This window comes from Pseudorasbora parva, chromosome 15 (assembly GCF_024679245.1).
Source record: "Pseudorasbora parva isolate DD20220531a chromosome 15, ASM2467924v1, whole genome shotgun sequence".
Lineage (NCBI taxonomy): Eukaryota > Metazoa > Chordata > Actinopteri > Cypriniformes > Gobionidae > Pseudorasbora > Pseudorasbora parva.
The window spans coordinates 39,745,434-39,760,371 of record NC_090186.1 but is presented as its reverse complement, the minus strand read 5'-3'; the positions used below and the strand labels follow the sequence as shown (position 1 = coordinate 39,760,371).

The 14,938-nt window shown below is 38.3% G+C and overlaps 2 protein-coding genes across 6 annotated transcripts in view; both read left to right on the top strand.

The window, feature by feature from the left end:
• Nucleotides 1-1,555: 1,555 nt before the first annotated feature.
• Nucleotides 1,556-11,438, top strand: trib2 (tribbles pseudokinase 2). The gene is made up of 3 exons (XM_067418057.1): nt 1,556-2,690; nt 3,352-3,644; nt 9,373-11,438. Exons 1-3 carry the CDS (start codon nt 2,421-2,423, stop codon nt 9,845-9,847), a joined length of 1,038 nt encoding a protein of 345 aa, XP_067274158.1. The 5' UTR covers nt 1,556-2,420; the 3' UTR covers nt 9,848-11,438.
• Nucleotides 11,439-11,690: 252 nt separating this feature from the next.
• The window catches only part of LOC137041592 (kelch-like protein 29), a 309,158-nt gene continuing 305,910 nt past the window's right edge, over nt 11,691-14,938 (top strand). For 2 of the 5 annotated variants that reach the window (XM_067418060.1, XM_067418063.1), the window contains exon 1: nt 11,691-11,739. The gene's annotated coding sequence lies outside the window, so the exon portion shown is untranslated. Of the gene's footprint in view, nt 11,740-14,713; nt 14,895-14,938 lie in introns of those variants that run through there. The other 3 variants (XM_067418064.1, XM_067418062.1, XM_067418065.1) reach the window with 2 other exon arrangements.

Below are 14,938 nucleotides of genomic sequence, written 5' to 3'. Positions count from 1 at the left end.
CATATCCTTTAGCCTACAGGTTTCGTGACATTTACCCTTATATGAAAATAATCTGCCCAAATTCGATGAAGTGTCTTGTAGCTGCAGTAGGGATGTCCACACATCTGTTTTTTGTTCAGAAACATGGTACAGCATCCTGCATTTCTAAAGTAGGGAACAGACCTGATATTATCATGTGGGTATTTAACCTCACTCACCATCTGGCCAATAATTCCATTACTTCTGCCTACATGCACTATACCTGCTTGGTGACCTACTTGTTCTTGCTATTTTCCACATTTAAGCAAAATAGTTTTGTAAATTTTGCAACAACATGCTTGCATTGGCTGTTTTACTTTCAATAAACTAAAGTTAGATGCCCAAATAAGTTAAATATAGAGGCGCGCGCCGAAGGAAAGTACGTGAATTGTATAGAGCCCCTCGCTTTCAAAAATGATTTAATGATGCAATTAAAGGTACTCTGTGTAGGATTTTGGCAGTAAAATATCCTAAAATCGCCAGTCCATATATATATATATATATATAGAGAGAGAGAGAGAGAGAGAGAGAGAGAGAGAGAGAGAGAGAGAGAGAGAGAGAGAGAGAGAGAGAGAGAGATACATACATATGTATGGATATATATGTATGGATATATATGTATGTATGTATATATATATACCAACCCAACAAAAACAATTAAATATTATATTTATCGAAATATCAGTAACTGACAACCTGGTAACCAGGCAGTTGACGGTAGCCATTGTAACATCATAACATCATTTTAAACGCAGCTCTGTTTTATCATATTAGATACATTACTCAGATAGAAAGTTATGTTATAATGCTACTCTTTGCGTTTGCTTGAGGAATAATATAAGACACTGCAGTCAGCTAGATCTATATTAGGCATGGTAAAACATGGTACTCGCGTTAAATCAAGAAAACGAGAAGGAAACAATAAGACCTAACTGTGTTGAGCTATAAAACAATAATTCGGCTTCTGTTCATGAATTCTATCCAAACAGTTGCTCAATAGTCTAAAGAGTGCCGTGGTTAAAATGTATTGTTTCTCTGGATTTAAACATTCTTGGAAACATTTGGGATAACATAAGTACACAAGTCAACAAAATAATATATCTAATATTGTTCTAATGGTTTTTGAATATTTTATTCAAAACTTCTTTCATATTGTGCCTTTAATATTTAACCAAAAATATTATAATAGCTGAGGGTGTTAGTGTTACAATTTTTTAAAAGTAAATTATGACAGAAGTGTATGTATACACACACACACACACACACACACACACACACACACACACACACACACACACACACAATGCTTAATTATAATGGCAATATTGTTAATCAGGGTCTGATGTAATTTTTGCTTCATTGCACAAACCAGCTGACATCAAAGTCCCTTTAAGGTTGACATTTTACACACTCTTCCCCCCACCCCTTAGAATTCACCATATAGGCAGATAATTTAGGGTACTTCAATTAAATCCCGAGGACAACAATTATCTCACATGACTGCATGGATGGCTTGCTTGTAAGACTGTGGATGTGTCAGCATCAAGCAAACGGCCAATGGGAGCGCGTTTTGGCCGTGACGTCAGGGGGGCTGGTCGTGCGCGTGGAGAGCTCCAGTCAGTCCCGCGAGCGCAGTCAGTCAGTCAGTCAGCTCGTGTGTGTAGCTGACCCGCGCGTTCAATGGACTAGATTCCCAGCCACGTAAGTAAGATGATGATGAAGGTGGTGTCTTGTTGCTGAAACAAGGGATAGGCCCGGGGAGAGCGTCGGCCGTCCCTTTTTGCCTTTGTCCAAAAATCCGATCCATCCGCCGGAGATCGTCGGAGTTTAGTTGCTCGCGAGCAGGAGGACATCCACTTCCCAGGCGTAACAAAAGGCGGCTCGCGACCTGGAGGAAATTTTTCCTAGCCATATATGGTAGATGCATGGACATAATTCGCGTGGAGGCCCGCTTGAAAGCACACGGAGCGCCCTTTCAGGATATCAGAACACAGCTGGCACTTTTTGCCTTTTAATTTATTGCAAAAAATCTATTATTTAACGTTACCTGCTGCACGCCGAGCTGCGCTGCATCGAGCGTGACGTCACAACCTTTATAATTATAAAGCGAGCCGCCGATACATGCGTTTTTGGACAAACCCGTGCTTTTCTTTAAGGGCACAGTGAGCATAGAGGTCACAATTCGTGCATGCACGTCATTGCATTTGTGCTCAAATGACGCCACATTGTCATTGCAATTAACGCATATGCATACGGTCATCAGTGTGAGCATTAAAGTCAAGGGGAATCGCCGCTGCCTTCATGCCCAGTGTTAAATAGAGGACATCTGTCTGCCAATCACTTCCACCCCTCTCTGAGACCGTCAAAACCCTCCTGATCTGGACGAACCTCCTCCTATACTCATGAACATACAGAGATCCAGTCCCATTAACATTTCGCGTTATGGGAGATCGAGGTATAAAGCACACGACTTTGAGGAGCTATCTTGCCTAAGGACTACAGAATCCAGCCAGAGTTTTAGTCCCAATTTAGGATCTCCCAGCCCCCCTGAGACCCCTGACTCGTCTCACTGCATTTCTTGCATTGGAAATTACCTTTTGTTGGAGCCCATTGAGGGAGACCACGTTTTCAGAGCCACCCACCTGCACAGTGGGGAAGAGCTCGTGTGCAAGGTAAGAGAAACACACACATATGCATGTCATTTTGTAATGGCACACTCATGCAGTTGCATCATCTATTGATAGGGACATAAGTATGATGTGTCTTATGATGCATTGCATTATTAAATGAATGGGCTTCCTTTTGTGATTCTTCAACAATGACATGAAGTGATGAGTGACAGTCAGATGCACAAAATAGAATTAAATAAATAGCATGAGGGAATACCCCTGAAAAGTGTGTGTGGATGCTTGCATTCAGCCGTGCATTCATGCATGCAAGTCCACATGACTTTGAAACATAAGACACTCTGAATGGGCTGACACGGGCAAAGAGCCATTAGTGAAAACCTCTTATCTTCTGATGAGAGAGTGGCCTTAGATGTCCACCGCTGGCGTGTTATATTTAGCCTCTCTCTCTTTTAGGTGTCTGTTACTAAGCAACATTAAAATTCAATGTATGTTTTGGGGACTCTGAAATGCAGCAGAGGTGTAATGCCTTTCGACTGGGCGCTGCATGGGTTTACATTCTTTTGTTTCAGAATTATGCATCACTTCTAACGATACCAATACCAGCGCTCTTGTCTTAGGGGGCTAATACCTTTGCACTCCACCTGAGATGTTGAGAAATCGATGACGACTACTAATTGAATTCAAAATGCTCTATCTCCTCCAGGTGTTTGATATCAGTCGATACCAGGAGTCTTTGGCTGCTTACTTCGTGCTGGGCACCCATGAGCACATTAACCAGATAGTGGAGATTCTTCTGGGGGATACACGGGCGTACGTGTTCTTCGAGAGGGGCCATGGCGACATGCACTCATTCGTTCGCACTTGCAAGAAGCTGCGAGAGGAAGAGGCTGCCAGACTTTTCCATCAGATAGCATCAGCTGTGGCGCACTGCCACGACAACGGCCTGGTCCTCAGAGACCTCAAGCTGAGGAAGTTCATCTTTAAGAACGAGGACAGGTAAAGAAGCCACTAATAAAGTTGTTGCATTCACACAGAACATGCACATTCAATCTTTAAACAGAGATTTGTTTTTGTATGGAAAGCACATTATTCACATGCTGTGATTGTGGCATGGTAAATATCATGGTGTATTAAACTGACTTGACAAACAGTTTTATTTGCAGTGCAGGTGTATTTCCTATTGAAACAACATATTGAAGGTGTCCCCTTATTTTTTTTAAAGGGAGAGTTCACCCAAAAATGAATTACTCGCCCTTGTGCCATTCCAAACCCACACAACTGTTGTTCATCTTTGAAACGCACAAAAAAAAAATCGGAGAAATTTCTGTCCCTCCATTGAGTTGCTATGCAACCACCACTTTGATGCTTAAAAAAGTTCATAAAGACATTGTAAAACTAATCCAAATGAATCAAGCAATTTTCTGAAGAGGCTTGACCGTTTTATATGATAAACAGTTTGAATTTAGGCTTTTATTCGCATATAAACATTGATCAGAGAACACAAACAGAAGCTCAACAGAACCTGCTTGATGTGTGACAGCAAACCTCATTGGTTCTTGCTCAAACTTGATGCGTAACACGAGAATGAACCTCATTGGTTTCCCTTTACGTAATAGCTTTAGAACCATGATTTGCTACTTGCTAACATTAGTTATTGGCAGGTGGTACTAGGGTATTCTAGAGAGCATTTGATTGGCTAATTTGGTTGCACCCGAGTTAAAGATCATAATTATTTTTGGTCCACTTTACTTGTAGTGACATGTGAAGCACGGGTCACACAGAAATCACTGTCAAATCAACTAGCTCTCTTGTTGGTCAAAGTGGCAAATTTGAGATAAATCTGTTGTGAAATTAGCATGTGGAAATATTTCACCCTTGTGCAAAATTCCTAGTTTTACGTGAATGACTTTTAATGTTTAAATGACTGGATTTAACCTGTTAAAATTTGAAAAATTTGAAAAATTTGAAAAAAGCTTAATGTAACTGAATTTTGAAGAGTATTATCATATAAATGGCCTTAAAGATGGTTGACGGGCAAAAACCAACTCAAGTTCTATGTTTAATAGGTTAGTCGTTAGCTGTGGTAAAAATCAAAGAACTGTGGTTGTACCATCTCATATCAGTGTGCCATGGTGCCACCACAGTTCTTTTTGTAGTTTTAGATGTATTGACTGTCTGATGCTACAGGACTTGTGTGTGTGTGTGTGTATGTATGTATGTGTGTGTGTGTGTGTATATATATATATATATATATATATATATATATATATATATATATATATATATATATATATATATATATATATATATATATATATATATATATATATATATATATGAAACATAATACATGTATATATAAATGTATTTATTTAAGTATGTGAAATTAGTCAACGTGGAACCTATGACTTTTTTTTATAACACGTTTCTGGTCTTGTGAAATTATACATTAGTCATGGAATTCTTTTTTTTAAACTGAAATGAAAGATTTAATTTAGCCAGAAACAGAAAATGTCGCTGATGGTTTCAGCCTACTAAAATGGTTTCTTCCAAAATAAAAACAAACCTCTTTGTTTGTGCTTGGATATCGTTGGTTAATGAAGGTTCAGTGTATAGTCACAATTATTTTGGTCAATATTGAAATCACAATTATTTAACACCATTATTGGCAATATGGTAATATCAGAATTATCAATAGCTATATTAGTTTTAACAAGTCAGCAATACAATAAGACCAAAGAAACTTATTACAAATAATTGAAAGAGAACGAAAAGGCAAATAAAACAATCATGGCTTTAATTTTTAATTTTCCAGTCCTCCATCAGCAACAGACTTTCAAAAAGGCTTTCAGGTTTTTACATAACAGTCTCAAGCTATCCCCCTCTTCACATTCGACACGGTGCCATCGAGTGTTAAAACGCGAAAGGAGAAGCTTGAATTTACGGGTATGTCCCTCTTTGGCTAATGTACTTTCAAGATGGAGGAGCAACATGGCGACCGGCATTCAAACCCCTCACCCGTGTGTATTTTCAATGGTATATTATAAACTTACGAGAATACTTTATAACTTGAAAGAAGTAAATATACATTAATGAGCACATATATTTTTGAAAGAACTAAGTGTTAGCTAAGAATAAACTAAAAAAGTTACACTGTGTAGCTTTACGTGCATCGCTAAATGTGGCGGCGGCACAATAATCGTATTTCCTCATAATCGTTCTAAAGCCGGAAACGGAAATCAGTTGTGATTAATTACAAGGTCCATTTTCGGTACATCACTACTCTTGATGCTATCATGTTTTTTTTTTCCTGTTGTTGAAATCCCATTTTTTTTTGGCTGACTTTGCCAAACCCTCATTCTTTCCGACCCCTTTCCTCCAACTTTTCGCAATCCGATCAGTTTCCATTGGATAGCATGAATCCTGTCCTCTATTAGGTTTTTCTTTTTGCATATCCTGTTCGACTCTGAAATATGTCACATTGTGGAAGTAAAATAGATTTTGAAGGCATTGCATGTTAACTTTTTATAAATGAACCTGGCCATGTGTTTGGCAGTAAAATTAGTCTAAAATAATCCCAAGTGTGCGTTATGAATCTGGGTGGCCTTCCCGTTTAAGCTAAATGGCAGTTGCCCCACTGGCCAAATGAGTCAGCTCAGCTAGATTCCCTCTGGCTCGCTCGATGGAAATGGAGAACGTTGCCCGGTGCTTAAAATGCGAGCTCGGTGACCTTACTGTTCCCATGCTCTGTGGTCTGGTGCGTCAGCCGTCCACCTTTCAGTGAATGATTGCAGACGAGCACAAGTAGACGTGGCCAAGGGTGGTGAGTATTACCCTGGCCAGAAATCAAACACCAAGGGCGCACCAAGATTGGAACCAGAGAGGAGAACGAGTCAGACAGAACTGCATTCTTCAGCGTAGTGGGTTCCTGACCTGGTTATGTCATGAAGGACGCTCGTAACCTTCTACTGTCGCTCGCTAGAGACCGCAGTGCAGTTAGTCTGGAATCACTCCCTAATGTAATAGTGTGTGCGTCCACGTGTCCTCCTCCGTTTTCCCTGCTTTCGTGTGGGCCGGTGTTCTTTGCAGGCTCTTGACCTGGTGTAACTCAGCTGCGTCGTGGAGCTGTGAGTGACTCACATATGCTGCATGTCATTAAGAGAATATTTCCAGCATGCCGTGTTCTCTTTGCACAGCGGCATTCTGCCGGTGCATGGAAACGGGCCACGAGTTCAGGTCGGAGAAGGGGCACCCTGTTCATTTCTGACCTTCAGGTAATTTAGACACCGTGCAACCTATCCACGCAGCAGGATACCACTTGTCATGAAAAATAATATGACTATTTTGAGCTGCGAGGATTGGGTGTTTCGCTGAGGCTCAGTGGGTGTACGGTTTCATTCGGATAGTTTCTGATTCAGAATCTGAGTCACGAGGCAGTGTGCAAAAGACCTCGAAGATGTTTTCATTGCACATGATGTTTTTATATTTTCCCTTTGTTTGTAACTTGGACTTTGCGACGTATCTGAACTCTGTGCTTTGGCAAAAAGCTGAAATTAAGCAATGTCTCACGAGCAAAAGCACATGAAGTAACTTGCATTAACCGTATAAAATGTTGAGGTCGGTAAGTTAATTTTATTTTATTTTTTTATGTTTTGAAAAATTTCCGATGTTAAAAACAGTTGCTTTACTTTTTTGATATCATGATACACTTCTTTTTATATGATTCTTTGAATGGGAGGTTCAAAAGAACATAATTTTAATTAAATATAAATCGTTTGTAACATTTGTCACTTGACTTTTGATTTGTAAAAAAAAGTATGCAGAATAATGTAAGTTAGATTTTTCTTTCTTTTTTTTTGGTAACTGTGCCTTTGAGCGATTACGGAATTGTGGCATCTGTAATTTTAATCACGATTAGAAATTATATTAATTTTAACACATTCACTTGATTTTTTTTTCTTTTTGTTTTTTAGAAATTGTTATCACCTTTAAGTTTATGGTGCAAACGAATCACTGAATTGTAGTTATGAATCTATTTATGAACATGATTTAACTTAACCTAAACCCTGTTTTCTTTAAATCAGAGGCGTTATTAAAAACATCTGTCTTGATGCTCTCATTTGTGCGAGACAAGAAAAGCTGCAAACTAGTCTGACATGCATCTTACAATATCACAGTATATGTTGTGTATATCTGTCTGTCTATCTATCTGTCTGTCTATCTATCTATCTATCTATCTATCTATCTATCTATCTATCTATCTATCTATCTATCTATCTATCTATCTATCTATCTATCTATCTATCTATCTATCTATCTATCTATCTATCTATCTATCTATCTATCTATCTATCTATCTATCTATCTATCTATCTATCATGTGTATATATGTATATATATAATTATAATATAGCAGATTGTTTATCATCATCTGTAGGCTTGGTTTTGCATTATTGTGCAAATTACAAGATTACAGTGGAAAAACTAGGATCACAGGGAAATGGTGACCGTTTAAGGAATTCCATCTGTGGTGCAGCATTATTCCTGCTTTTTATAATTCCGAGGATGAATTCCAGATTTCCCTCTGGATTACAGTGGCAGGAATGTCCAGAGGCTATCTTTATATTGCTTTTTTATGCAAGGGATTTACCATCCAATATGTAGAGTATATTTATTCTTTGCTGTCAAAAGCTATAGCACAGGAAAATAATATTTGAAAGGTTTTTTTTATTTATTTTTCATTTTAGATTTGCCGGATTTTAAAGTATTAAAATGATCAAATTGTTTTTGGCCGGGTCATAGTTTTGCATTAAAGGTCATAGACATTTGTAGTTCCATTTCATGCACTTTGTTAGTCATTTCCCATTGAAATTTGATAGCTTGTTTAATTTTTTTATAATCCATTTTAAAAGCCAGCATGACAAATGTTGCATCTGAAATCGCATACTGTATAGTATGTACTTCATTTGGTTTGAAACATACTTTGCGACCGTTAAAAAAGTATGTTTTGTGAATGAAATTCGTATGTACCACATACACACTTCCATTTGCAAATCCTCTCCTGTGGCCTCATGGGATGGTAAAGTGTCCAACGAATGCTCTCGACAGAATCTCATCGGAAGTAGTAGGTCATCTGGGTAGTTTTTGCCTACTTTTTATGAATATTATGAATTCGGACATACTACTCTGCTAGCATACTGTTTTTGGCCTAATATATAATATGGACGTAGGCATATTCGGTGCAAATGTTTTTGTTTTGTGTTTTAATTTTAAATGAATATATCGCGATACAATATTATTGCGATACTCGTATGGTAAAAGGTTAACACAATTTTTACTGTTGATTTAAAATGCTAAATTTAGCATAACAAACAGGCTTGGAGGTGGTGCTGGAGACACTGCAATAAAAAAATATTCATGATTCTGAAGCTGAAAATACAGAATTATTTTAGAATCACTGACTAGATATATTTAAAATAATGTCATTTGGCATTATAAGGACCCACAAATATCCCCTAATGCATTGTTATATATTATATTCTACATTATATATTGGTCTAATGTAGTACTGACACTAAAACTCTGTGAACTATCCACAATACATAGTTGTATTTTGGAATTGCGATTATATTGTGACACCCCTAGGCTCATTCCTCTTTGAAGGTCATTGATGTTGATATGTTTCAAATATGTTTTAATTATGATTCTTTGTTGTCTTTCCCAGGAGCCTTGTAAAATTGGAGAGTTTGGAGGATACGTACCTCCTAGAAGGGGGTGACGATTCTCTCTCGGACAAACATGGCTGTCCAGCCTACGTCAGCCCAGAAATCCTCAATGCAAATGGCAGCTATTCGGGTAAGGCAGCGGATGTCTGGAGCTTAGGCGTGATGCTCTATACCATTCTGGTGGGCCGTTATCCGTTCCACGACGTGGAGCCCAGCTCGCTGTTTAGCAAGATCCGCCGTGGCCAGTTCAGCATCCCTGAGACGCTAACGCCCAAGGCGCGATGCCTCATCCGTAGCATCCTGCGGCGAGAACCGGCGGAGCGCCTCACCTCCCGAGAGATCCTGGACCATCCCTGGTTCTCGGCCTCCGTAGGTCCGGCGGCCACGGCCAATCACGGAAGAGGCGAACGCGAGTTGGACCAAATGGTACCGGAGGCCAATATGGAAGAAGAGCTAGAACAGTTCTTTAGCTGAGCACAAGCTCATCAGACATTATGCCACGTCCTTTTAGATTATCAGAAATACACTCATTACAGTGGTGTCTATCGTTATTTCTCATTCCGTGGAGAGACATGGTCGGTTCAAGCTAGGGTGGCCTTGAACGCCCTGAGCTACGACTTCTGGACAAAGCTAAATGCTGATGGCGTCGAGTGATGTAGCAAGACTTACTTTGTTTTTCCGTTTATTTCCGTTTTCATTTCACGTGGTGCTCACGAGGCATACGAGTCACAGTAAGCTACAAACATGCATTACAGCACAGCACAGGAGGCCGCAGCCAAGGAACAAAGAAAATATCAGGCAAAACTGCTAAACCTCTCCTGTTTCCAGCTTCGATTAGTCGAAGTTGTTGCCCGTGTCCTCATTTTCTTCTTTTTTGACCTTTTCCTTGAATGCTATTTTGTTGGCTCGTGTCTCAATCTGATCCTCCGTTTATTTTAAGTATGTCAGCAACCCTGTTTGCTCTTCGACAGCCCTCAAACTTCAATACTGCAAACATCATGTCATGTTTTTTGTTTCGGATCCATTACTGCATTAAGAAACGATTTGTGTTGCATTAAGCTGTTCCTTTTGCTATTATTGCTGCTTTTTACGCTCTAACCATAACTGAAACCTTCTCCGCGAGCCTTCCGGAAAAAGAAAAAAAAACCGTCAAGCACTTGACTCGCCTAGGCTTGGAGATCCTCTCTGAACTAGTCTCACCTATTTAACGTTTAGTTAGTTTTTCTTTTGCTGGAGCAAAATGTATCTTTTTAATTTTATTTATAATGTAACTACTACTACTATATTTAAAAAGAAATACGTGCAGGGTTTTTTGTTTAGTTTTTTTTTTTACCGCCAGTTTTCACAAATATTGTAGGCGAAACAACATTTGACACAGGACAGGTTTGACTTTTTGTACCAAAGTTTGTCCCAAGTAGGAAGGTCTACGATTAACGTTAGTGCCAGTAATCGCACACACCAAACTCACGCTGACTGTACTCCTTATTTTTTTATTTTTTGCATTTAACTCCATAAATAATAGACGATATTTCTACGACTACACCGTCTCGAGTACCTCATGTTAACTACTGCCTGCATAGGTCTGTGAAATGATCATGTTTTGAATGGGTACATGTAGACATGTTTCGTCGTATATCAATGTTACTTGAAATCGTGATTTATATCTAGTCAATGGCATGTGCCCTTTGAATGCTTTAGCCTGCCTAGCAAGAGGGAAGTTCGTTTTTTCCCAATATTTTTTTTTCGTAAAGAAGAATCTTACAAAGGATTTACTAGGAGTCCAAATGCGCTTTGGAGTTTCTTTTCATCTTTTTATTTTATTTGATCTTTTCCTTGGTCATTGTGCTTTTCCCTCATTATGTAGAAGGAACTTGCCTACCTAAGTTGGTGCTGATTAGGTGCTAATTTTGAAGGATTTTTTTTTTTTCATTCATTTTATTTTCCTCATGATTTCAAGGGGAGGGGGGAGTGCATGGTGGGATATCTGCCTCAGATGCTCTGATTGTAATGTATCAAATTTTGGTGTTTTGTCCAGATTTATTCAGTAAATAAATTGTGAACTGCACACTGAATGCTGTATCTTTTTTAAAAAAATGTAATCGGCAAAGCATAAACAGAACTTTTTTAAATGTACATTTGTGTATGCATGCATGTGTTTTTTTACACCATGGCACCAATTGCCAAAAGTATTGAGACACCCCTCCAAATCATTGAATTCAGGTGTTCCAATCACTTCCATGGCCACAGGTGTATTAAATCGAGCACTAGGCATGCAGACGCTTCTACAAACATTTGTGAAAGAATGGGTCGCTCTCAGGAGCTCAGTGAACTCAAGCGTGGTACCGTGACGAATTGCTACCTGTGCAGTAAGTCCATTTGATACATTTCTTTGCTACTAAATATTTAAATATTCCAGTCAACTGTTAGTGTTAAAAAAACAAATGCGAGAGGCACATCACTTTTTCCTTGAGTTGAATATGGAAGGTGAACTGACAGAAGCTAGATATTTTGCCTTATGAACTTTAAAATATGGATATTTTTATGCAGTAACGCATCGATTCCTGGAGCCGTGTGGAGCAGTTATATTACTGATAAATGCACTTTTATGGACTTCAAAAAATAGCCAACAATTCACTGCCATTATAAAACTTTTTAAGTGTAACTCTGATTGTATTTGTCATAAAGAAGAATATCATATACACTAGGATGACTTGAGGGTAAGTAAATCATCGGCTAATTTTCATTTTTGGGTGAACTAGCCCTTAAAGCATTGGCCTGTTTGAATCCAAACAGCATTTTTTTTCTTGGCCAGGCAGTATATCTATTTTATACCCATTGGTGTTTGTAATTTATAGTCTCTAGTTTAGATTATTTAATGTGCTTGATCTTCTGCACATTAAGACCTGTGATAATTCTCATACAGACATCAGTCTTTGACTTTATAATATAAAGCTTTCCCCCCCAGCAGATTGGTTGATTTCATTGCTCGACTTCCACTAAATCTGACTAAAGCCTACTGGGAAATAATCCATCAAATACAGATTAATGTCTTGTGCATTGGTCCCATTTTATATGATCTGCAGCTGAAGGCTTGCTCTGACCCTGGAGCCTCGGTGTCATGTGCTGTCATGCCGTTTAACACGCCGTACGTTTAACGTTTGTGGACCAGATGATGATGGTTTAAAAAACAACCAACTGAAACACTGCCTGTCAAATAATGCAGAGGGTTTGCTGAGAAGTCTCATTTGATTAACAAGTAGAGACGTTTCACATTACAAGAACATTTCAGATTAAAATATACTCTAAGATGTGCCAATGTGCAATATCAAAAGCTGTTGACAGTTCATACTCGGCCCCTCTAAATACATATGCAAATATGTTCTTATACAAACACACCTCCACACTTCCAGAAAAGGGTCTTTTTTTAATGTAGGCAGTAGCCATGCTGTGCTCAAAATAGATTAGTGCATTTGTTGTGCCAGATGTGCATATGCCACAACACTTGGCACGAGTTCCACTGACGCATGGAGCTTCTGAATATGCATATGAGCAGCATGCATTTATGCATGCACTTTTGGTTTTATCACCTGGCCGTTTGCATTGCATGCATGATCTTGCAGCTGGAGTGCCTTTAAATGACCACCTAAAAGCACCTTTCAAGTTTGATGCTAGATGCAAGATTAGCTGCAATGTGTAACTGAAAAATCCTCCATAAATAGATATAGTTTAAAGGATTGGTTGCAAGCAACGTGCATCATAGCAAGGTAAAAGCAAAAAGTATTTCATTTCTGATGAGTGCATATTTTAATATCCTGGGGGCTCATTACTCAGACCCCATTTAATAAAGCTACAGTTACTCCAATTAGCATTCGCATCTGATAAGAACAGGCAATAGTTGTGCATGCAAATCCATACAAAACACCATAGTGTGTTCATAAATAATTTTTCTGGCGATAATCTTCTCTAATCACTGCTGAGACAAAATTGAATATCACACTGTGTAAGACACCATTAGGTTGACACTTACTGCCCATTGTGCTCCTTTTAATTTGGCCCTGCACCATAGTGTGGAAGTAATGGCTTTCAGTGGGGTGATAATATTCTGGTACATTGTTCATCTTCCGCCCCCTGGTGGACAAATGAGATTTGTGCTCCATTTTCTATAAATTAATCCCTTGCATCCCATCCAAAAACCATTGTACAAGCATGAATGTTCTCAACAGGTGATATTTCTTTGTGTTTGTATTGGTTTAGTGCTGAATTGGACTGTCAAAGCTGTGTAAGCCACTCACAGTTCCACCCTTCTGCTAATCCTCTTTAATGTGTGTTGTTTCTGTATTATACTGTTGTGTATCTGTTGTCATTCAGATTGTGCAATTAATCTCTCATGCAGACATCTGGATGAACAGGCACAGAGCCACTAGACTGTCATAGAAATTATGCCATTTGTGTCTATATATTTCCGGCTCATTTTATTTTCAAAGGTTACTGCTGAATGAAGAAATCGCTTGGTTCCACCTCAGGCCTAAAATGTCACTCCCTAAAGTTTGATTATCAGAAACATCTCGTCATTGTGTCAATGTCACAGCAGCAGGATTGAACACACAGTGAAGGACATATGGAAATCCTGCATCTTTTCAGAACTCTTTTACATTTTACTTGATTGGCAATGAAAGCATTTATTTTATTTTATAGAAATTTACTATTTTTTTAAATCCAATATAAGATATTGAAAAGGGAGTGTCCAAGTAGCTGGTATTCAGATGGAAAACAAACATTTAAAAACAAAATGTAAAAATATTTTAGAAAATGCTTAAGTTCTATATATATATTAATGTATAATTATATATGTTGGCTAATATAGTGTTTTCTAAATTAAAAAAATAAAAATAACCGGTTACCATACAATAAAAATATTAAAGCCAAAATTAAGCAAAATCACTAGATGCCTTCCTTCCGCTGGAAAAAAAAAAGTCCCTGCGCGTGAACAGATGGTGACGGTTTCTCATTAGCGAAGACTTTAAATGATTAACTATTGATAATATTAATGATGTAATATTATATATTAATAATATACTGAAAGGACTAAAACTCGCTGTGAACTGAACACTGAATAAGACGCAATTGACAAATGCTTTGACTAGCGCTGTCAAAACACTAAACACATCTATCAGATTTTATTAACACGGACCTACTTCTGCCTACGTCTAGTGACGTTTTCGACGTGATTGCGCAATCACTGGCACGCTGCAGAGCAGCACAAGATGAAGAATTTAAGTTAAATTTTTTAGTTTTTAAAAACGACTATCTAGTAGGCTAGATAAGACCCTAATTCCTCGTCTGGAATCGCGCAGAGCCTCTGAACCCCTCAAAGCGCTTTAAAACTCCCTTGATTCGGACCTTCAACATTTTGGTTGCCATGGAAGTCAATCGCGTGGAGAAAAATCCTTGAAAGTTTTCCTCAAAAAACAAACAACGTAATTTCTTTTCGACTGAAGAAAGAAAGACATGAACATCTTGGGTGAGTAAATTATGAGAAAATTTTCGTTTTAACGTGAACTAATC